This window comes from Clinocottus analis, unplaced genomic scaffold (assembly GCF_023055335.1).
Source record: "Clinocottus analis isolate CAN_PGR_092001 unplaced genomic scaffold, fCliAna1.0.p SCAF_4, whole genome shotgun sequence".
In the NCBI taxonomy this organism is placed as follows: Eukaryota; Metazoa; Chordata; class Actinopteri; order Perciformes; family Cottidae; genus Clinocottus; species Clinocottus analis.
The window spans coordinates 10,364,338-10,388,666 of record NW_027176153.1 but is presented as its reverse complement, the minus strand read 5'-3'; the positions used below and the strand labels follow the sequence as shown (position 1 = coordinate 10,388,666).

Here is a 24,329-nt window from a genome sequence, read left to right as displayed (position 1 = left end):
ATGCTCTCCTGTTTTTGTTTTTTTTCTGTTGGTTTGTTTGTGTGCTTTGTATGGAAACAAGAGCCAGAAAATGATCTCCTAATCATTTATTAAACCTCCTTTCTGCTCACCGCATTGAGCAGAACAGAGCAAAAGAAAGGATGCAAAGTCATCCTCTCTTTCTCAAAATTGATTTTATTTATTTTTGTTTGTGTTCAGAAAAACCACCACAAACTGCAATGGGGAAAAAACAAACAACATTTTTCTCGTCTAATTCTGTGGAAACAAACAGGATCCTTTTTCAAAAGCAAGTTGTGTAAAATGGAGTCATGTGCTATGTCAAGTTACTGCAAATCAAGCAGGTTAATAAAACCACGACGGTTTATCACCAACCTGTGATGACACATGCAGCCTTATCCCTTCTTTAGGGACGTGCAGTGAATGTTTCTTCTTTTCTTTTTCTTTTTCTTATCACAGACTTGTGATGGGTCCTGCCGGGAGCGACCTAATGGCTGACCTTTTCTCCTGTCTGGCTCAGTTTCCTTGCAAAGATCAATTAAAGGCGGCTCTGTGAAGCTTTTCTTGAAAACAAACAAAAGTTATTTTTTACAGTTGATGTTACTCACCGAAACACACTGTTCGATTCCTTGAGGTCAAACAAATGTGTTCAATGCATTTCTGTTCTTGTAAAACATTTGTAACAGAGATTTCCCAGCTTCATCTACATCCATGTATACCAGGCGGCCATCATCCTCTTTCTCGGTGCATTGCAGCATATCTTGACACAACACCGCCCCCTATTGATTACTGGAATAATGTGGAACCATGAGTACCATAGGGCTGTGTATCGCATCGTCTGTGAGGGCAGCGTCCTCGTATACGCAAGATCAACAAAACTGGGACCCACTCATAGAAAAAAATGCTCCGTAGCAATTTGAAGGATAAGGCTGCATGTTTTTCTTATTGTTAGCAAATCCTTTGAAATGACCAGAATCAGGCCTGAGACTCTCTGTCTATGCTTTCCAACCCTGTTTGTGGTAAATACAAATACAAAGTATTTACTTTTTTATTTTTTTTAACTCTCTTATTTTGTGTTGACAACAAATAACATCACACCACCTCGAAACCACTTTTTTTGTTTTCCTCCCACCAGTGAAATGATGTTGACGCCGTGGAGTGAGACACGTGAAACCTCTGAACTGCTATTCATTGATTTCCCCTTATTGTCTTTACATCCGTTTTATTATTTATTTCTCGGAAAGGAAACAGGAACACGTGATAGAACACCAGTAGGCCGTTAACCCGTCCAGAAAAGCTTTAATGACCTTGAACAGACCGTAATGAATCAGTGAGCTTGTTTTTAACCATGCATGAAGCTACAGCCAGCAGCCAATTAGCTTAGCTTAGCTTTTAGACTGTAAGCAAGTTTTGTATTCATTTAAGTTTCTCAATATTAAAAATATAACTTGGTTTGGATCACTTCTAGGGTTAGGGTTGCAAATAAAGACAAGAGAATGTGAAAATGCAGAAATTCAGCCACTAGTTCTTACATAAAGCAGAACAGGGAACATCACAGTACAGTACACGCCTTTCAGCAGTACCCATTTATTCAATTCAGTTATAGTCATGCAAATTTCCCGGTTTGTCCAGTGACCAGAAGTTTACAGCAGTTCGCTCATGCCCTATGAACAGTTTTATCACGCTGGATGCCTCCCAGCAGAAGAGTGAACCTGATGAACTGAAGGTCACAAACGACCCTGCTTTGTTTGAACTAACTTAACTTGCATTATTTCTGTTTCTGTTCCCCTTTACAGTGAAAGCCTTTTTTCTAATCTCCGACACTGGACATTGTGTGAAACTTGTTTCATAAAGTGTGAGCGTTGTAGTGTCTGTGCATCCAAGCAACGCTAACGGCTTCCTGGTTTCAAAGTCGTATTGATCTTCTTGGCGAGAGAGTGATTGACAGCAGGAAAAATCTGGCCTCTGTCCACCTGCACCACTAAAGCAGCACGACTGTGTTTGTACAAAAACTGAAGTGACAGTTTGTGGTTTCAGGAAGAGACTTCTCCATTTTGCATGTATTATGGCCGTTTAAGAAGTCTATGGCAACCTAATGTATGACGTGGTATCCATCTCCTCATCTGACTCGCAACACATTCCCCTAAATGTTGAAAAGTTGCCATTCTTTGTGAATCATTGATGTATTTTACTTGAAACCCCTGCTTGTCATTTTAAGGAGTGTATTGAACAACAGCCTGTCGGTGTGGATGCACCTGTGAGGCAGAGCAGTGAACAGCAGAAAGCAGAGGAAGCCACTCGTGGGGCTCAGGGAGCAGATCTGTGAGCAAGTGGGCCCCCTGTAGGATCCCTGGGAGACGGGCGCCGATGTTCAGGAATATCCATTACTTTGATTTTTACACGCACCACTAGATGGTGTTCTCATCACATCCTGTCCACTGCAGCTCTGCTACGACGACATAAATGAGGTGACCACTGACCGTACACACTTCAAACTGCAGTAGTATTTCAAAGTTTCTGTTGATTGACGTTTTTTTTTAAGAATGTTTTTGAGTTAAACAACAACTGTTGTGTTTGACGATCCAGCAAACTGTACAGACATAATTCTGAACATTTTCTATATAATACTAAAGGCTACTATGCAGAGGTGTCTTTTACATCCATCTCCTTTCAGCTATTGTAAATAAAGACAAACAATGCATTTGTTGGCGATCGTGGTGACATTGTCCGTGTTCAAGGCTGTCATGTTGTCTTCAGAGAGGACGTCACCGCAAAGCGCTGAGTCATATGCCAAAGCCATTTGAGCCGTAAGACAATTAGGACTAAGAAGTGTCTCACAGCAGCACTTAGCTGGAGACGCTGCACAGACCCCGGCAGCCTGCGTGGGTTACAGCGCGCAGGCTTCCTTTTACTGGAATTGAGGAACATCTCAAAAGGAGGATGTGAAGGGGAAAGAGGTCCACAGAGGCTGAAATATTACACACCAAAAAAAGAATTAAAAATTAAACTATTTCAAAAATTGTAAATTTATGCTTTTTCTCCTCAAACTGGAGTCAGTGAAAGTAAGTCTGGAAATGAAGGGTTCTCAAATTGAACACCGGTTGTAAGAAGTTAAAAAAAACTTTATAAAAATGTTTAAGACTAAGAGCCAGTGTTACTAATGTGACCGTTGATAATGGTGAGATAGAAGTTTCTTAGCATCATCAACATGGTGCGGTAAGAAAATATGTATACTTCTGTTCAACGTCCAATTAAATAAAAAGGTTTTGCAGTTGAAAACACTTAACCATGACTTTGCTTAAGATACGCAAGATGCTTATAGTACACTTAATTTAAAATTTACAACACTGAAGTGTAAAGTTAAAGTGAAACGTATTAAATAACACAAACATGTCAAAACCGTCTTGCTGGACACGCTAAATGTAAACTAGGTCTAGCACTGGTTTCCAGGGAGGTTCGCTTGTTATAACACTGCACTCACTCGCAGTTACACAATTTCAAAATTTGACTTAAAAATATCCTGAAAAAAAAAAAAAAAAACGAGAAAAAAACAAACACTACAATCTATGCCAAGTCCTTATAAAACAGTTCCATATTTATTGCAAAATATTTTGTACAGAATACAACTGAAAAAACATCAACAGAGGAGGAATGGACAGTAAGGCCAACATCAGAACTCCGAGAGCTGAACTGTACAAACACCAATAGTAACATTTGCTGCTTTCTGTTTTTCTGCATGAATTGGTTTCCCGCCCTCACGGAGAGAGACCTCCTCAAGGGGGAGAAAAGAAAGAACTCAAACATCTTCCCCTTTGTTTCCTAAAACATTATTGCCTTTGCCTCCAGCCCACGGACACCAATGGACAATCCTTAAAAAGGTCGCCACTTCCGTAAGAAACGTGTCCCATGGTTGATAATGTCTCACAAAATATATATATATATATATATATATATATATATATATATATATATATATATATATATATATATATATATATATATATATATATATATATATAGACACACACACACTTGTAAAAAGCTCCAAACAAAATGGGATATTTTGGAAGTGAGCGTTGAGTCACTCATTGTCGAGAGCGCAACAGTTGAAGTCAGGAGGCCAACGCCAGTAACAATGTGCCGAAAGAACACTTCTTATTTTCAACTGCATGAAATATCAATGTTTGCTTTTAGTTTTCGTCGCACTGCTGGAATAATTGACCCCTCGCTTTGAGCTCGGAGGGGGTTTAGCATAGTGCGTCTTGTAGATAAATTCGGGCGTGCATGCCCATGCACATCCTCATGCAATTTGGCACAGATGTAGAAGTTCTTTCCTCAAATTAAAACTCGTGGTAAACACGCCTCAGTCTCTCCAGCTGCTTCTCTTACGTCTTTTTTTTCTTTACACATAAAAAGAAAAAAAGAAAAAAAGGCAGCGTGAGACAGGATACATTTTTTCTTACCGGACATTCAAATGTACATCTTTAATATTGTCTCTCCCAGAATTTGGGATCTAATGAGGACAAAAAAAAACTCCTGTCTCTGTCTATTATAGAAAATTAAAATTAAATAACAATTAAAATAGATAGGATTTTTTTTTCATATGCATAAGCCCTTCAAGAAAACACACCGACACTTTATAAAGGATGAAGATGACGTACAATCCAGAACTCCAGAGGGGGGAGGGACTGAGGGGCTCTTTTGAAATGACTCCATTGGGAAGGCAGACGTGGAACTAGAGGCGCAACAAAACAATGTCACGCCCTTCTGATTCTCGATCTTACAATGCATCTGGTGGATAAATAATGAAACATGAGTATCTGCTGCTCGTTGGGGTCCCTACACCAGTCAGGTGACGAAGACTGGGGTCCTCAGACACAAACACAACGCTATCAAGCTGACTGGAATGCTTCGAGGACATCGCTTTGAGTCATTTTTGGAGAAAAATCTCAAAAACTCTTCGACAAACATTCATTTCACGAATAACAGTGAAACTTTGGGGGTTGACAAAGTTAATTTTGAGTCACTACTGCACACCTTTATGATCATGTCGCTATGTGTGTGTGTGTGTGTGTGTGTGTGTGTGTGTGTGTGTGTGTGTGTGTGTGTGTGTGTGTGTGTGTGTGTGTGTATTGGGGGGACTCTTTAACCTGTTATGGATATCACAAGTGCTTTCAATGATTTGATACCCTGAGTACATAGGCTTGGGGTGAAGTTCCGTAGAAACAAAAACATTTTTGCCAAGCGAACATCAACTGAAAAAAAGAAGAAAAAAAAAGGACATTACTAAGTAATACCACCTTTCACACATAAATAAAAACCTGTACTGATCGCTACATTAAAAACCACAAATTTAACCAGAGAGAAATAATACAACGACGACAAATCACCCATGATAACACAGTCATTTTCATCTTTACAATATGCATATATTCATGCATATATATAGTGTGTATTTCCCCTTGCATACAGGCGAGTGGTTGGGGACTATATAGAGAGCCTTTAGTTATACCAACTCCCTCTGCAGAGACTAACACTGATTATTAAGAGATCGGTACAAATGAGAGCAAACTTAATTCACAGGACAGGCTGCGGGGCGAGAAGACGGGGACTGATTCTGCGCAGCCTTGTAAACAGAGGGGGCCGGACAGCCAGAGAGGATGATGGGTAACAGACATCCACTTAAAGCAGCAAAGATGGGACAGATTACAAGAGGTGGAGGCTGGTCGGGAGCGGGGAAAAAGAAGAGGTGGTGGATCTTTTTTTCCCCCCTCCCGGTTTACCAGTCGAAGTACTCGCATCTTTTCCTTGCCTGCTTCCCGTCGGGCTCGGCGGTTCTGACACCGAAAATTAAGTAAAGTTATCGACATGTTCCTGTCTGCGCTGCTCGAAAGGGAAACTAGTCAAAATGTAACAAACAGTGGACTCTCTCAGAGATGTAACACAGCGTCTTATGGTAAAGCGACCTATGGGCTGAGTGTTCGATAAGGGAGGAGGGGGGACGGAGGATCAGGTGTGAGTCACCGGGTCTTCGGAGGTCACAGCGTCCCCCCCCAAGCCCACTCTTCTTTCTCGCCCCCGTCGAACATCCTCTTTGGGTCGTTAAGAGCTTAAAGGACTGAAGAGCTCAGACGAATAACTGGATGCGCTCGCGAATGGTCTGCCGGCAGATCGGGCAGGTCTTGAGCGCGGCGCTGCAGTCGATGCAGGAGGCGTGTCCGCACTGGAAGACCAGCTTGATGTGGTTGTCGATGCAGATGGGGCAGGTGATGCGCTCCTCCATCTGGCGGTAGCGAGACTGCAGCTGCTCCAGCAGGTTGTGCTGCTCCGAGTTCTCGGTGCCGGGGCTGCAGTCCACCTCCGTTTGGTCTGTGGAGGCAGGAGGAGTGGGTTAATGTTTCCTGATGTAGTACATTTATGAAAGCTATGCAAGAGGGGACTGTCCGACTGTTTCACCGAGCGAAATAAAAAGGCTTAATACAAAGTCAATTGACAAAGTGGATATAGCATGAAGAGCATGATCAGACTAGTGATCACTGCAAATACAGACAGATTCTCTAAGTCCCCTCCTCTGGGATGTCGACACCCAAAATGCACTTCAAAACAATCAATAAAAAAATCATGAATAAATGTGAAATCAGGCGTTACACTAAAAGCACAAATCAAACCTGGTATAAAAAAAGAAACGTACAATACATGCAAGATAATAAATTGCAATACTAAAACATTCAGTCACTAATACAAGACATTGTTTCTTCTGAAAATGTGCCGTTATGTCCTTCTTCTGTTACGTACCCCAGATAACAAGGACAAGAGGATTCTTCTTACCTTGTCTAATCTTCTTGGTGATTGTGACTTGGCATTTGATGCATTTCTTCATTCGATGGGCGCACTCTGTTTAGAGAAAAAAAAAAGCATGTCACCAAGAAGACACAAAATAGATCCAATGAGAAAACAGAAACTAAATGCACCTACAGTAGAAATAATTTCATACAAGATGGAAAGTTAAGCAAACAGTAGAGAAGTATTTGGAGATAGTTTTTTATTCTCTACGTTTTTCTTTTGACACACAAACCCATAATCTGCGTATAATCGCTAACAGTGTGGCTATTTGCTGCCATTGGCTTTATCGCCAACAACAGCTGTCAAAGAGTCCTCCACGACCTCCAGTCACAACCCACCTTCACAGGCCACGCTGTGCTGGCAGGGGCAGAAGAGAACCAGCAGAGCCAGCTCGGAGCAGATGAGGCATTCGCTGGGCCCCGGCGGCGTGGGAAGAACCAGGTTGGTCATGGTGTTTGGCGTAGTGTGGACCCGCCGCAGGCTGGCACTGCTCAGGCCCTGCCCACTTGTGATGGCCTGCAGACGCTGCAACCTGACGGGCGACACACACAGCTGTTATGCACAAAACCTGAAGTGCAGGATTTTGTTTCTCTCTCACCAAGTGATTGCTGGTTTCTCTTCATCTTTAAATGCATAGGTAATCTGCATGTAAAATGACAATATGAACATGGACATAAAAAGCTACTTTTTGGTTTAAATAATCCATGATCCACTACCCAAAAGCGTTGTGAATGTTAGAGACACATACCTGTGTTTCTCAGAGAAGCTCTTGATGAGCGGCAGCATGCCGCTGTCCGCCACCAGGTCCAGGGGACTCTTTCCCTTGTGGTTGGCGTAGTTGACGTCGGCCCCTTCCTGCGCTAGGAAACAAGCGATGGCTGAGCCAACGCTCAGCTCGGTGTTCCCCAGAAGACCCGTAGCGCTCAGCTGTGGGTGCACAAGCACAAAACTAATCAGCACTGAAGAACTCCCCCAATAATGAATCTGCTGACAATGGCCAAAACAGCTCTGAGCACTAAAGTCTAGCCACCTTCATGGTGTGGGTGCATGTATGTGTGTGTGTGTGTGTGTGTGTGTGCTGGCTTGGCAGGTGCCCAAGATGTTGAGTGGCGCCGCAGTGTTTGCGGTCATGTAGACTGAAAAGGACATTCTTTATTGGCGCTATGATGTCAACACCAACTATAGAAACCACAGAGCAAGAGCTCTTTTGAGGAATACTAAACTAGTTATTGTTATTATAATTTACTATGGTTACATTATTACATGTAATGTGAGAGGTGTCCCTCGAAGTGATGAAACCACTGAGAATTATCTCCCAACGATGCCGTTTAGCTACTGCCATTCAGCTCATCGGTTTTTGGTTTTATGACCCACAACTTCACAGTGACAAATCACAGACACACCCACTGCACAGACACAGCTCGCAGCTCGTTGACGAGGGTGAAGAACCAGATGTTTCCCTCAGGAGTTGTAGGAAACACGAGAGATAAACGAGGGTGACCATTGAGCTGACGTTCAGCAGGTCACCTGAAGCGCAACCCTTGAGTTAAGGTTGCTAATGTTCCTTCGTGTGTGCCGTGTGCTCACACATTTGCTATGAGTTAAGCACCGTTTACATTTACAGCTCCGGCTTAACTCAAAGAGCGGTACATCTGGCAGCAACCGCAGTATCCTAGCTTGCCATAATAGATACAGACATGGTTGTTGTTGAGGGCAGGGATGATGCATGGGAGCCCCCTCCTCCACAACTTAACAGAGAAGAAACAGGCCTACAATTCCAAATGTCAAAGTGTCACATTAAGATTAGACATACTAGAGGGAGGCCTTCAGGGAGTTATTTATGTGGCTGAGGATTAATAATACCACATGCCTTTAATGGACTGTTCAAGACATCCTCTGGGGGCAGGGAGGAAATGACATGGTGTGTTTACATCGTCCTCCTAAATTTATCTCAGAAATCTTAACTTGAGGTCCATCTTTGCCAAATCTATATTGCCACGGTAAGTGGGTCCTCTTCACTTGTCAACCTTTCAGCGCTTCCTCGTCATTCACCCCATCGTTCTCGGCCTCCGGCCAGTACTCGCTGTTAGGACAGCGACAAGAGACTAAGAAGTCAAAGAGGAGGTAATCTTTATTTCTAAGAACATTTAAATCTTCAATGCTGAGACTTAAACAAGTACAATCAATGCGGTTAGTAAAATGTTTCTTAAATCTTTATTATATTTCGGTGATCTTTTCCAGAAAGCGACGCATGCGTGGAGTTGTTTGGTATCCCATTGTGCACTCCCGTCTCATGACTTTCTCCTCAGTTGACCCTTGTCTCCCGCCCCATTTACACAATAAAGCAAAGTTATTTCTCGTCAGTTAACCTTCAACTAAAAGTAATCCCACCCACTCCTTTTCCCTCGTCTTACCCATTCATCATCTCATTTACCTGGTAAAGCCAACTAATCCTTTATCCTAAATCAAACGCACATGCACGGTTACATTCTTAGCCTTTGTTTTTGTTTACCATTCCCTCCCTGCTTCAATATTAAGTCTGCTCTCAGCCTTTAAGTCTTTATTTACCAGCTTTGAGTCTGTTTGTATCTTCTTAAGACTGCATTAATCCTTTTTTCCTCTCCTTTCGTCCTAATCTATCCTTGTTTTAGTGTCCATTTACCCTTGAATGTTTTGTGTACTCTTCCATTGGTTCTTTGTCGTGGAATGTCTTATATTTACACTCGCCAGTATCGAGACCTCAGTTCATGTTTTTTCACATCTTCTAAAAGTTCTATTGTTTTGCTTCAGCTTATTCTGTCCCACCAAAAATCAGTGGTTTCAAAAGCTGTATTTACATTATAACTCCTTCCTATTATGGAAGAAAGTAATGTCAATAAGCACAGAATCAGTGGATAAATAAAATGAATCCTATTTGCTGTGGCCTGTAAGTGTGTCGTCAGCAAGCTTGGTAAAGAGAATTAAAGTAGTAAAGCTTCCTCTTCTCTTTAATTTAATTTGTTACCAGATCAAACAATGCTTTGTGTTGAAGAATGTTCACGTATGTACCCGTCACCCCAAACCCTGGCAAACCGTTACTGATATGAGGACAGGTGGTTGTCTGGATCCCAGTCTAGTTGCTCGGCTTGGAATAAATAATAATACTTAAAAAGGGTTCTCACCCTACAGTAGAGTGATGTGGAGGAGCAACCTTCGCCGCTCTCCTCGGTGCTGCTGCTTCCCACGGCGGGACTGAGCATAACGTTGGCCAGCTGCGGGCGGAGGAGGGCCACGTGCATGGCCGTGTCCCCATCCTCGTCCTCCATGTTGACGTCGGCGCCCTCGGACACCAGCAGCTGCACCAGGTCGGTGTGGCCCTGCGTGACCGCCAGCTGCAGCGGCGTTTGGTTCCGGTTGTTGCGGATGTTAATGTCGCAGCGGCCCTGCGGGAGGAGAGGAGGTGAGTGGCATGGACAGAGACAAGGCTGGGGTGCAACTCCTGTATTCATCAGCAGTAAAGAAATACAAAAAGACGGTGACGGACTCCCGTTTCCAGCTCACCTCCTTGACGAGGATCTCGGCGACGTCCCGGTGGTTGTTGAGGGAGGCCAGATGCAGCGAGGAGAAGCCGTCCTCCTTCTTAACATCCACCAGCTGTCGTGCTCTGCCCAGGATCTTCTCTGTCGCCCTGCCGCCGCAACAAACAACACAAAACTCAATCAGACAGAGTGCACAGCGCTCTTCAAGGCTCCTGGCTAAGCTTAAGTAGAGTAATATCCGTAATAGAGGCCCCAGTGCTTTTTACTGAATCAACTCTCACTTAAAAAAATTGAAGGCTGCTGAATGTTAGGGTGAAGTAAGAGAACTACTTTGGGCCAACATATTCTGATTAAATGTGACGCCCTAATAGATGTTTAAGAAGCCACTTTCATGTTTTTTTACACGTATGTTGATTGAAGCTTTGTACAGCAGACAGTGACAACAACACCACCGCAGACTGTATGGACCCCTCAGAATATGTAGCTTGCATCATTCTGTGCCACAGTGAATTTTGACACTAGCTTTTGGACAGAGACGCGGCCGTTAACAAGCCGATATAACAAGAACAACACCCAGGCAGCCGGTTCTCAATAAACACAGCAGACTGGCCTCCTGATGCCGAGCTAGCCATTTCTTTAACACTCCCCTTCCTTAAGCATCCAATTATACTCTTGCAACTACAACTGCGGCTGGCCACACAGTTGGATCGACGGACTCCTTTTGGTTTATAGTTCCCATGCGATTTCCATACACAAGAACAGTTGGTGGTGCAACGGCCGTAGAGTCGACCTGCACATCGACGTTCACAGATATCTCCCTCCAGGAATTCACCTCCATCTGCGTGTCCTCACACTCCATCAGACGGAGTATATAAATGCTCATATTTGCGGACCTCTTCAGCCAAACGTTCGTCAACGGGATCCATTGTTCGTGTTTCTGTTATGGCTTTTAAAAACAGCGGTATTACGCTATGAAACCGGAAATGCGAGACTCAGAAAGGATGTGGTTAGCGGACCAATCACAGCGTTGCGGGTTTGCGTTGGGGACGGGGGGGGGCATTGTGTTGGAGGTCATTTGTACCTGCAATGCAGCTCTGTGTGTGTGTGTGTGTGTGTGTGTGTGTGTGTGTGTGTGTGTGTGTGTGTGTGTGTGTGTGTGTGTGTGTGTGTGTGTGTGTGTGTGTGTGTGTGTGTGTGTATTGACAGAGTGAAATCTCATTTCTGCGTTACAGGCTTTCCAGAGCACCTTCGATTAGATAAAGAGCCTGAAGTAGACATAGACGTGTCCGTTGTGTCCCCTTCGCACCCACTACGCCTCCTTTTGCTGCCTTATTTCCATAATCGTTAACTCCTGTGTGTTCATGAATATTCAGACTGGGCTGATGTTTGGGTCAGTTTTGTACAAAAATGCCATCACGCACAACAGCCAGAGGGCATAGTAACAATTTCTCTGGAGACTTGAGTCGTCATTTGGTTATTTCCGGGAGTTTTGCGTAATGTTTGTTTGCAATACTCTTCTTGGTCGAAGCTTGATAAAAGCAGAAGAAATATACTCTGACGAGTGCTGCTGCTTTGACTTTGGAGGTGACAAGAGACATAAAAAATGTTATGGGAAAACTATCCAATGTGCGTGTCAGACACTTTGTTAAAAAGACAAACTGCAATTCCAGAAAGGAGTAAATAGAAACTGCTGGGGGCGAAAGGAAAAACAAATTAGCAACATAGAAATGAGTCAAGAGGAAAATAGGGAGATATCAAGTAAAAACAGACCAACCACCCGATCCCAACTATCCTCTTGCCTCTTCTGTCGAGCTGAAAACTCCAGAGGAAATCTGGCTGCTTGCCTCGTTTCTTTTCTTTCCCAGGACTGTTTGTGAACTTGGCCTCGAGTCCTCTTTTTCCATTTCCTCACAATAAATAAATAGACTAATAAACAAAATATTCTCTTATATCTGTCACAAAAAAAACAACAAAGGAGAGCCACAGATGCTCACGGGACCTAAAAACAGTGCTGCATTAAACAAACAGAAAATCAACTTCTATGGATTATCTATATTCTCAAAGCAGAGGACGGTAGGTCTGCACTCATCAACTGACCAATTTTCTCCACAAAGTTTCATCTCATGTTGAGTAGGAGATAAACCCTCCATCTAATGCCCGTTCGTAGTTCCAGAACAATCAAGGGAAACAAACACATGTCACCTGTGCTGTATGTGCTGCAGGCCTGCTGATGATATATTATTGAACTGGTGAACCAAGCCAAGCCTGAACACTGTAAATCCTGTGTCTCTCCTCTTGGCGCAGCGGCTGATGTCAAGCTAAATGAATGCTTAGGAGTGCAGCCTAAACTCCCAGCACTGCACATATGACACTTGCCAGAACGGATTGGACATTTATTAAACGACTGTCTGCAGCGGCTCCCACTCCCGTTCTTTTTCCTCTCACCTACTGTTTCTGCCTGTTTTTTGCTTTTTTATTTTTTTCTACCCCTGCTCCGTTGACAGTTGTCCACATACTGCAGTGATGTACTGTCCTGAGATTAGATTTTTAGTAGGATCATTGTCAAGGTGTGTACAATGTGAGCGGGCTGAGTTTCTGGAGTGATGGAGAAATGTGGGTCACGGGGAGGTGAAGTTTGGAGGGCAGAATTTAGCACTTCAAAGGTTTTCTGTGACAAGAAAAATGGATTGACTTAAGGTTATTTTTTTGCTAGTTTAGCATTTGACAGACTGGCATAAATAGATGGCATAAAGTTTGCAGGCAAATAACCAAGCTATGGGGATCTACTCACAGCAAATGACAATAGCAGGGCTCCCACTCTTTAGAATAAACATTTAGAAGACATTATCCAACAAAGTACATAAAGTGCACTTTAAAAATCTCTAATTAAACCATTGAAGGGTGGACATTTATGGTGATGGTGTTTTTCATTCCCGCTTCCTTTCTTTCATGGCACCTCTTTAATATAGAAATTTAAAAAAAAAAAAAACGAGCCAGGGACAATTTTCCATTACATAGTTTTGTTATAATTTTGGAAGGAAAGTTCATATAAGGTCGTAAAAGCCATGGAGCGAAGAAGCAGTAACCTCATTAGGGTCAGGCAGACTTTGGTGCACTGAGAAAAAAAACAACTTTAAGTAGTTTCTCAAGCCTGTAAGGAGACTTCATATCCCTTTCATTTGTTTTAATGAAAAAAATCCCTTGTCAATGTGGTTGTAAACACATTTTACTCAAATTAATCAATTGTCCTGCTGAAAGCAGCATTAAAAATTATACAAAAAATAATGAAATAATTTTACAGTTCAAATTAACTCCGGTCAGCTGCAGTAATGCCTGCACTCGATCTATGCAGTGCACAATGTACAGCCCATGAATACCATAACAGAGGACAAATTGTTCAATTGTTGGTTGGTTTGAATCATAGGATAAATGTAGATTTAGATTTTAAATGTATAAATGCTGCTGCTGAGAACTTGTAGAACTTCACTTTTGGTTTGTTCTCTCTACATTTGTAGGCTTTTCGGGCTAGTTGTGTTCGAGGAATGAAACCTTATCAATGTGAGAACATTCACGTGTAGCGTTTCTGCCGGCCTGGTCAGTGCGACGTCAAGGCTCCGCTTGTGATTTAGCACCTCTGGTGTCAATGAGCCAAAAGCCAAAAAACAAACAAACAGTCAGGAGACAAAGCAGCCTTTGTGACAGGTGTCAGTGAGGCTGCCTTGATCTTTAGCCTCAAGCACCTCCATAAAGAGTAAAATAGCTGAGCTGATCTTTCATCAGCTGTCTATTGGTGTCATTTTATGACATATTCTTAAAATACACGCGTTTCTCTGTTCACGCTCTCTCTAACACAGCACCGATACAACCTCTGGACAAGTCATGAGTGCTTTCTGGGGAAACTGATCGTGTACACTGTTCACTGTTGTTTTGATCTTTTCTTTTTTAAAACCTTTTGTCCAATCATGAATCCCTGGTTCCGTACTGCTGAAAAAGGACGACACAGAATGCAGAGTGGGACAAAATTTGGAGGACAAGTCGATGTGGAGGGAACCAGAGTGCAAAAGTAAATGTTGCATTTTTGCCTGATATCGACTGGCAGCCTGCTGACAGCAGCAGAAGCTGTGTGGGAGATGAGCTCTCTATCTGTAACAGATAGTGTTAAGAGTTGACCTGCAAGTCCTCATTTGAACACGCAGGAGAGATTCCCACACATCTACGCCCATAAACCATCATTTCCCAGGCAGATACATGCTTTTAAACTACCAAGACACTGAGAACAAGTGAGCAGACTGAAAACAACAGACATCACACTGAACAAGGGCTGGATTCCTTCCCCCCACGCATGTTAGAGACGCATACTTTTCACAAGCAGTTGGATTTATCTGGTGCATATATGCTTGACACCCAGAAAACATGACTGTCATCTAATATTATAGGAGACTGTCCAGATTTCTGTGGTTAAAAACATGTTGGGAATAACACTGATGATTCTGACCTGACTGAACCCGTTAAAAATATATATTTAAAATAAGACCACTCTCAACTGGTGTTGATCGTTCCTCCTTTTGCCAATTATCAATCATTATATAGTTATGGTAAGTCGTATGGGACCACCAAGACTGAATGTTGGAGCCATTACAAAAAAAAAAAAAATTAAGATGTACTTCCACTAATCCTGCTAGATGACAACTCCAAGAAAATCCCAACTATATTGAAGTATCCGAGGAAAAAACTATCTGACTTCTAAAGAAAAACAAACAAATGTTTTACCGAAAAGTTTGAGTTTCTAATATCTAAAGTCAATCTTATAAAAAGTGTGGGGCCTGGGTCCCAACCAAGCTTCAAAGCGTACTTGCAGTTTCGGACATGACCTCTACTCACAGTTTGTTTCCTTTGAGGGCAGCATGGTGCAGCAGGTTGAAGCCTCTGTGGTTCTGCTGTGTGAAGTCAATGTTGGGCACCAAAACCAGGATCTCGATGATATTTCGGAAATCTTTAGCAATGGCGTCATGGAGTGGCGTGTCGCCATATGAATCCTAATTGGATGAGAATTTTTTTTTTTTTTTAATAAGTTTTCTAATAAACCCACCATATTTTGAAAATCAAAGTGTATACAATCAGCGCATACGCATTATTCAAAGAATTACAGGTGTTAGTTTTCTTTGTACCAAAATACTGTGTTGTAATTCTGAAATCTAGACTGTGTATACTCAATTTGTGTCTACATTAATATGATGGGTGCTGCAGTTCATTCTGTTTTTATATGGCACAATGTAGTAGCCACACAACTTAAGCAGGAATTGCTAGTGGATTCGGGGCCTGGTTGCAAGCAAGTTAGACCATCTGGAAAACGCCCTAAAGGAGACGCTAAAACTGCCTTAATGAGTATGAGGGCTGAAAACAAGGAGGGTCACAGTCAAACAGCATAAATGTTTATTTTTGTGCGTGTTTCCATCTGCTTGGAAGGACAATATGGCAGCTGCTCACAACATGTGTAGAGCAAATGACTGAAACGGTCAAAGAAGCTCACTCAATGGTTGACCACTGGCTACTTTGTGGCTACTGCGTCACATCTCCTGACCAGTGACTGAGCCAAAGATGGGCTTGTAGGAGCCATTTACTTAGATGTTTAAATAGACACATCTCATTAAAGTGCATCTGTGTCATTCGTATTAGTTATTGTCTCAAAAGAACCGATCCCTCTTATCACACGAGAGAAAGATGTGAGCAACTGGCTAATCCTTTTATGTCTGAAAAGTCTCAAAAATCAAATCATTACTGCAGTTTGAGTGGACAACAAGTTCTAATCAATGTTCGATCAGGAGGTATGAGGCGTGCTGGGCCCTCTCACCTGGAGATTGACGTCAGCCGAATGTTCGGTCAGCACTCGCACCACGTCGGTGAAGCCCTTGTTGACGGCGATGTGGAGCGCCGTGCACATGGAGTTATTCAGGAGGTTGACATTGGCTCCCTTGCTCAAGAGCAGCCGTGTGATGTCTGCCTGATTACTAAACCGGAAGAGAACAGAAAAAGACACATACGCAGATTAATACCCACTGTCATCCACTTGAGTTTAGTGATTCGACATGCCTGAACATTGCTTTTCATTAAGTTCATTTAAACCAGTACATCAAATTTCAAAGGTTTATTCTGAAAAACCTCGTGGGAGCTATAGAATGCTCAAATCACACAAATATATATTTTTAAACCCTGTCAAGTTGTTTTCATGGTGTACCACGGCTGCAAGACAACAAAGTTATTTGCTGGCTCGACAGCAAGTGTAGATTCTCGAAGAGACTTCCTGAGCATGTGTTAATGTGGTGAGAGGAGGAGATGTAGCAGACTGATTAGGGCAGCACTTAATGCTGTCGCTTCTGTGAACGGATTATCACATTACAAGGAAAGACAGGCAGGAGCTCTACTGTACATCTGTCAGTCTCCTTTCTAAATCCACAAGGAGCAGAGCTGCAACTTGTGTGTGTGTGTGAAAGTGTGTGTGTGTGTGTGTGTTGCACCTTTGTCCATCGTGTGCAGGAAAAATAAGTGTGTCTCCTCACCCGAAGGCAGTGTAGTGCAATGCCGTGTCTCCATCTTCATCCTTGACTTCGATGGAGCTGTTGGCCTGCAGCAGGGCCTTCACCACCTCCATGTGGCCTTGGTGAGCAGCAACCTGCAGAGCAGTCTTGCCCTGGTTCTTTATATCCACCTGACAGGAACACAACCGTGGTCGGAGATTCATTAGAGGCAACAACAGCCAAGACACTAACAGAGCTGTGCATAGACTGGCTGGAATTAATCTGAGCATGAGCGACAACCACGTCATGGTTCGTCATACACTCCGTACGTAATCCTAATGAGTAGCGTAGTCGTCGCCAGGTAGACATGTAGGTGTGTAGAAAGAAACAAAACAAGGACTTAAAAAATGTACTTTTATCTTATGTCATACATCATATGGAAAGGTAATTATAACGCGCGTTGTAATTCCGCTGTAGGTCCAAGCAATGTATTAAGTACATAATATGCAGTATGTATGTATGTATGTATGTATGTATGTATGTATGTATGTATGTATGTATGTATGTATGTATGTATGTATGAGTGGCTAGGCCTTCTCTGCTGGCCTAAACAGAATCAGAAAGTTATAGCTATTTTATAATAAAAAATAAATACAAAAAATGTAATAATTTCCCTATTAGCTTATGTTCTCATTAAGCAGCTCCTGTCTCCTGTCTGTGCGACAGACAGACAGATATAGATAGATAGAGCTTTTATTTTAAAGTAATGTTATCAGAACAATATAACAGCACTCTGGAGCAACAGCAAGTTAACATACATAGTTTTGTTTTTTTTCTGAACAGGTACTGTTCAGTAGTAAGAGTCCCTGTGAAGGACAATCCACACACACACACACACACACACACACACACACACACACACACACACACACACACAAGACTCTTAGGTGGGTAAAAATATTGGACCACAGCAAAGAGGAACGCTGCACTAACCTTGTCAGGATACTTCAGCACCAACTCCCGCACTTTGTTGGCACTGCCGTGTGCTGCCTCAATGACCAGCCGGCTGGGATTGTCCTGCTCCGTGGACTGAGACAGCAGCTTCTCCAACACTGAGATGACAGTACCTGAACGGAGACACAGGCAGACAGAGAGCAGAGTATGAGGGAGAAGGAAAAGATTGTGAAAAGGGGACAGACAAGAGAGACAGAAAGGTATAATTCATCTTCATTGGTCCAATGTGAACAAAATCAGAAATTGTGGCGCAAACCCTCCCAGAGAGCTAAAATAGTAGACACATGGGTTAATGGCTTCGTCAAAGCACACACACACACACGAACAACCACCTACATCCCTCTGTCAAGCTCCAATCCGCTGAGGTGAACACATGCACAGAACAGATTTAGTCATGATTAGGAGACTGCTTAGAAACTTCTGACATGATGACAAACGTCTGCTGTGCTGCCAAAGCCTCTCGCTGTCAACATGTAGGATCATGCACATGCAATAGAGCAAAGAACATTTCAAGAAGTGACAACCCCTTAAACACACACACAATGCTGAAAAAAAAAAGAAAAACAAGGAATGGCTGTGACTGTGCGCTTGAATACCAGTTGCAGCCCGTACGTGAAAGCATGCATGGGCGGAGACGGCTGCAATGAGGGTAGGGGGAAAATGAATGAATGCACGCAGACGGTAAAGCTGGAGCTGGACTGTTAGAGATGGGCCCCCTCCTCTCGGCTTACTTCCAGATTCGTTGGGGTTCTCGGTTGTCATAAGGTTGGCGTCCACCTCCACGGTCTGGCCCGAGAGGCACGCTGGGTTGAATGTCCACGTCTGGCCTCCGAACGCCACCCGTAGGTCGCCGTCCGCATATACTTTCAACACCTTCCCGGCCTGGCCAAGCACCTAGGAGAGCAACAGTAAGTAAGGTAGATGTGGCATGGCTCGGTGAGAAAGGGCCTTTTAGAGGTAAAAAAAAAACAAGAGTGAAGGTTGACATGGACAATTAAAGAAACAAAGAGCGGAACAAACTAGAGCCGCATTCAAGGAAGCGGCTCTAAACTTGATTACATCCTGATGCAACCCCAGTTTTCAAGAAGTACGTCACTTTTAATTCAGAGGAATGTCTGCCAAATGAAGGCTTTACTTAATTTAACGTTAACATCCTGAACACAGACCTGAATACAATAGAATACAGAGGGGAGACAAAGTCAAGTTGGATTTTGAGTCCCGATTAAGATTGTGATATTTAATGCTCTTTACAAAAAAAATAACTCTCCCTTTGAGTAACAGTTAGTAGAATTAATAAATACAGTAAATACTAATAAATCATTGGATTATTGTTCCAATTCAAAAGGTTTATGTCCAAATGATGTCATGAGTCAAAGTTGAGTTACAACTTTTTCTGATTTTGTCTCATGTGACTCGAGTCCACAATAACCCCGCCTCCATAACCAACGCTGAAATACCATAACATCTATTATCAGGCTAAATGAGCATACAGGAGCCATGCTGTCTGTCCACTCTCCATGGCCAGCCTGCAGTCTCTTCACACTCTCGATGTCCTCCAATACTTTTACTAGTTCGCCAACTCCAAAAGTGTTCACCTAGTGGAAAGAAAGAGGAACAAACAAACTAAGCTATTAAAATCAGCGGGGGAAGAACAAACTGATAATCCAAACATACTCCTGATTAAAACTGAAGTTCTGAACCACATCAGATCCCACATCAGATCCCCCGGTTCTGTGTTACTCAGTACCTTGGTGAGGGCCCCGGGATGGAAAGTCCAGCGAATGTTGTTGCTGTACTGGACTCTGACATCTCCTCGGTCAGTGATTCTATGTACAGTCCCGATCCGGCAAATGTACTGCAGACACAAAGACGTTGTTTCACCCAGGGTCTCTCTCTGCACGGCTGTGACCTTAATGGTCCCTTTAGCAGCTGTGATTTCAGAATTGGATGCCGTTTTCTTTCACTCTGCTGCACACTAACATCCATCTGAGCCACTTACATAAATGATCTGGAAGTAAGGCTGAAGAGGCACGTGTGTTTTGACTGTGAGGGCATGTTTGCCCAAAACATAAAGAGTACATACTATACACAAAGTACAAAGAGGTCATTGTAACTTCTTGGAAAAAAACAAGTGCACTTTGTACTTGTACAGTATAGACAGTCTGCAGGGAGTTACGTAAAGCTGTCTGTTGGTAATATGTTTTGGAATTGTGTGATTTGTCTGTCTGGCAAAGGGGAAGACTTTAATACCTCAGCCATTTTGGGATTCCACCCGCCGTGGCCCTCCTGCATCTGTCGCAGGATCTCCATTTCCAAGAGACATTTGACCTTGTCGCCCTGCTGGAAGGAGTGGCCGTCCGCACTCTCCTGGCGTTGCAGCTCTGCATGCTCTCCTTGATGGACAGGTGTTATGTTTGTGAGGGTTTTATTTTTTCCAAAGCAAACAAAATCTTAGGTTTGTCCATGTTTTCCAATAACAATTATATTTACAGCTTTGTAATGTTCTACAACATAATGTTCTACAACGCACAAAAATGCAACAAAAAATTACAATAATACAGTGAATATGAACTTAAACCAAATATGTTTTTGATTAACCAATTCCTGGTTGACCTCCACTTATCAGTAATACGCGACAGACGAGTATTACATTATTCATGAAGGCCAATATCTTTTAAATAGGCTGCTTCACTCCTAATGTTGCAGTGTGATCCCTTGAACAACTGAGAAATAAAGAACAGAACACACTTAGAAACAGGCGCCTTACCGAGCTTTGGTAGGTGTTCTTTGTAATAGAAGCCTCCTTGACCGTCAGACACGTATTTGAGGTCTACCTTGCCCTTGTGGCCCATTCGGTAAACATTGGTGGTGCCATTGGACCAGGTGACACTTGCCACGCTGCGACCCGACTCTGTGTCCCAGCCGCGAATGTCCACTACCTTCCCAACCTTACCCTCCCCGCCTACACACACAAAAATGCACACATACAAACACACAGAAATATGCAAGAAACCATAAAGCATCACTATGTGTGGGAGATAAAAGGCAGTGGAATAAATTGCATCTCATTAAAGAAAGGAAAAGTTGTTAGATACAGATTGGAACCTGGTGTGTTTTGAACAGGGAAGAAAAAAATGAAATGTGTGAACAACAGAGTGCACATGTAATCATCCATGGTCAAATTAAAAACATGAGACAGATGAGATGACAGACACAGAGGTGTGGAAGAAACATTTTCCCTCGAGAGGCATAAACTGTGTGTCAGTCACATCCATTTTGTAGAGCGAGCTCAGTCCAATCAAAAAACACAATTTCCATCTGATTACAGCACAAACAACATCAAAGTAAAAAATAAGAAACACCATTAAACAAAACAATTTTACAAGATGGTCTCAGATATATTCATCATGTTTCATGATGTAAGAAAACTCATGTTTAGCCTTTCAAGCCATTGAGCTGCCTCGGTGCCTGTCCACACCAGCTAAAGCAGCGACCCGTGAGACTACGCAGTGGGCTGGGGGTTTCTGAGCATGCTCAGAGCTTCCTGTATGTGCTTACCGCATACACCATTTAGGCCTGCTGAGTGACTTAATTGAACCCCAGAGCGTTGATTTCCAAAACACCAAAAGGAGAATTTGACTCATTCGCTCTAGCCCAGAAAAGGGAGCGTTGCTATTCTGAGAGACGACGATGACCCCAGATCAGGAAACATGAAAGACATGTTAGCATTCCCTCTTCCCTCCTAAAAGGAGCATTCAAGGGATTTAATTTAACCCACAACTATTATTTAAACTATTTCAAACACCAGCCAGCGCGGGCTGCCTGTTTCTGAACAACAGTAATTCTTTTTACACAGAATGTACAACTGCAGGACGTTAGTGGAAGCCACGAAAACACAATCTCCATTCTCTGCTTTGTCAACACTTGCATCATACACAATATTTATGTGAAGGAGCTTCTCAGTTTGTGCCACTACACAGGGTTGGAAAACAGAAAAACAAAGATAAATGTTATGGAACGAGGGCTCTGTAAAGACACAGGCGCACATCTGTGGAACAGACTTAGATGAGTCACTACCAATATAAATGCACGCAGACACACTCTGACACGACATTTTGTGGGTGAAAGAGACGTGAGGTTAGAATGTTATTATGGGTTGTGGAGGGTGAACCACTTTGAAGAGGTACTTGTGTGCATGCTCAAGGAGGTAGGGAGCCTGCTGAGTTGGCAGGAACAAGTTAGCGGTAAAGAACAGTCCCCACCCCACACACCCTACCCACCCTACCCGCGCACCACTCACCGTCTTGGTTGCCCCAATCCCAGTCAGGTCCACGAACCACTTTAACACCCTGGAAGATTCCTTTGAGGATGATCCGCGGGAGGTTCTGCCTCGGTGCCAAGATCACTCTGTGATAAGAGCGTGGAGACACAGCTGAACAAACTGCTCTACGGCCCAACCAAGACAATGTAAATACTCATCATGAACTTAATACCAAACTTGGTCCAAGTGTGGATATTTACAAACCCATCGAAACATGTAACAGCTTTAACTCTGCAGCGAGCCTCGGCGGACACATGCCCAAAAAGTCAGTATCAAAGAATCTCTGAGCAAATATATTTCTTCATTCTTTTCAGTTATTGAGTTTTAAACATAAGGCGGTCATGATACTGATTGATTGATTGATGAATCATTGCAAGCTTATGAAATGCAAATTAAAACACATCCTTGAGGACCAATGGACACAATGTAAAATTTTGAAAAAAGGCTGTAGCAAGATTCCAATGATAGATGAACAAAAAGTCCATTAATAGACGGACAGATAAAAATTCGACAGACTCATTCGTTGGAGTTTACACAGGCTTTGTCATTTCTCACCAAAAAGTTTTTTCTGATAGGGTTTTAGCCAAATTAAAAGAAAGAAATTGAGGAAACCTAAGTAAAGCTGCTGACATCAGAGTTAAAACCTGACTATCTAACACACTGACCAACAAACTGCATTTAAAAGATTCACACACTCAGCCAGTCATATCCTTAAAAACCTGACATACCTTATGGTAAAGATTTGATCAGATCTTGGAGCAAACGAGCTGCCTATTCCCATACTTTCTCGACGAGATCAAAACCCAGCTTCCATTTAAACCCAACAGCTTTTTAGATGGACTCAAAGTCATATAAAATCCAATGTGCTCAAAGGAATATGAGAGCCTTGGAGAGAGCTGTCGTCCTCAGGGAGCCACGTCGAGGCTTTTCTGCTCCAACATTTCTCTCTAGAGCTAAGGTTTTGCCTAAAGTTAGCGTTGGATGACTTCATCCCCTGTCACTGGCTGGATTTTCCAGGTTCCTGGGTGCTATCGCAGGAAACAGCAGTACATTTGGCTCAAGTAACAGTAAATCTCGACGCTTGGACAGGTCTTTGCTGAGAGCAGTGTGTCACTGTAAACAGAGCTTTGAGCCTAATCCATGGGAAGCAGAGCTATCAGAAAGCAGGCCAGCAGAGCATGCACTTGTCATATATACACACCCACACACACATACACATATATATACATACAGTATCTATATCTATATCTATAGATAGATAGATAGATAGATAGATAGATAGATAGATAGATATCTATACATACACATACACACATCAATCGGTCTGTCTGTCTCGATATTTAGCTATACAAGAGGTAATGCTGTAAATAAAGTATATGGTGTCTGTACAAACACATTGTAAACACACATACACTGTGGGTTATAGTACCAGATATCGGGAACCTACAGTATTAAAAGGAAGGACTGGTTATTGAGAGAAAAGACTATTACCGAACACTGGACTGAGAATTATCTCCGTCGCCAAGAGGATGGAAACTGACAGATGTCTCTGGAAACATGACCTCAGACTGTGACATGTTGTTTCTCCTTGTAGCTACTCTGAGAAAAGACAACAGCTCTTTCAAGGGATCAAGATTTTCTAATCCTGTTCGGCCAAATGTCACCCCTGCTCCTAGACAGGATCAGAGAACTACTGACACGAGGGCTGCTGGGTAAACAGTCCGCTGGAAACAAGCTCCCTGCTTAAAACCATTTGTTTGCAGAAATCACCAAAATAAAAAAAGTCACAAGAAAATTTTGACTTTGCATAGAATTTGCATAAAAAGTGGAGGCTGTCAGAATAATACAGCGAGGTATGGATGTAAGAGCTTTGCCCTTAAAGTAACATGGTCCTGGTTTAAAATCTCAGCTGTGTTTGCATTTGCTGTACTTTACTGTAATGTGTCTGTGGTTCCTTTACTATTGTGAAAAACACAAATTCATTAATTAAATACACCTTTCAAAGCATACTACAATGCAGTTTCCACACTGGAAGCTAAAAAGCCCTTGGGTTGGATGGTGCTCCTGCAGCTACAGTGTGACTTGATGTGCAAGGGGAGGATTAGGCATTGCATTGACCGT

The 24,329-nt window shown here is 42.7% G+C and overlaps 1 protein-coding gene across 3 annotated transcripts in view; it reads right to left on the bottom strand.

Annotated features, from left to right (window-relative positions):
- Positions 1–5,055: 5,055 nt before the first annotated feature.
- The window catches only part of mib2 (MIB E3 ubiquitin protein ligase 2), a 35,974-nt gene continuing 16,700 nt past the window's right edge, over positions 5,056–24,329 (bottom strand). For 2 of the 3 annotated variants that reach the window (XM_068597054.1, XM_068597055.1), the window contains exons 4-19: positions 22,188–22,294; positions 20,655–20,849; positions 20,138–20,280; positions 19,635–19,742; positions 19,378–19,482; positions 18,619–18,781; positions 17,867–18,000; positions 16,916–17,064; positions 16,210–16,366; positions 15,240–15,394; positions 10,381–10,507; positions 10,002–10,262; positions 7,589–7,767; positions 7,179–7,372; positions 6,826–6,891; positions 5,056–6,366 (exon numbers count right to left, since the gene is read on the bottom strand). In XM_068597054.1, the coding sequence (XP_068453155.1) occupies positions 6,125–6,366; positions 6,826–6,891; positions 7,179–7,372; positions 7,589–7,767; positions 10,002–10,262; positions 10,381–10,507; positions 15,240–15,394; positions 16,210–16,366; positions 16,916–17,064; positions 17,867–18,000; positions 18,619–18,781; positions 19,378–19,482; positions 19,635–19,742; positions 20,138–20,280; positions 20,655–20,849; positions 22,188–22,294 (2,485 nt within the window). In that variant the 3' untranslated portion in view covers positions 5,056–6,124. The remainder of the gene's footprint in view (positions 6,367–6,825; positions 6,892–7,178; positions 7,373–7,588; positions 7,768–10,001; positions 10,263–10,380; positions 10,508–15,239; positions 15,395–16,209; positions 16,367–16,915; positions 17,065–17,866; positions 18,001–18,618; positions 18,782–19,377; positions 19,483–19,634; positions 19,743–20,137; positions 20,281–20,654; positions 20,850–22,187; positions 22,295–24,329) is intronic. The other variant, XM_068597056.1, reaches the window with a different exon arrangement.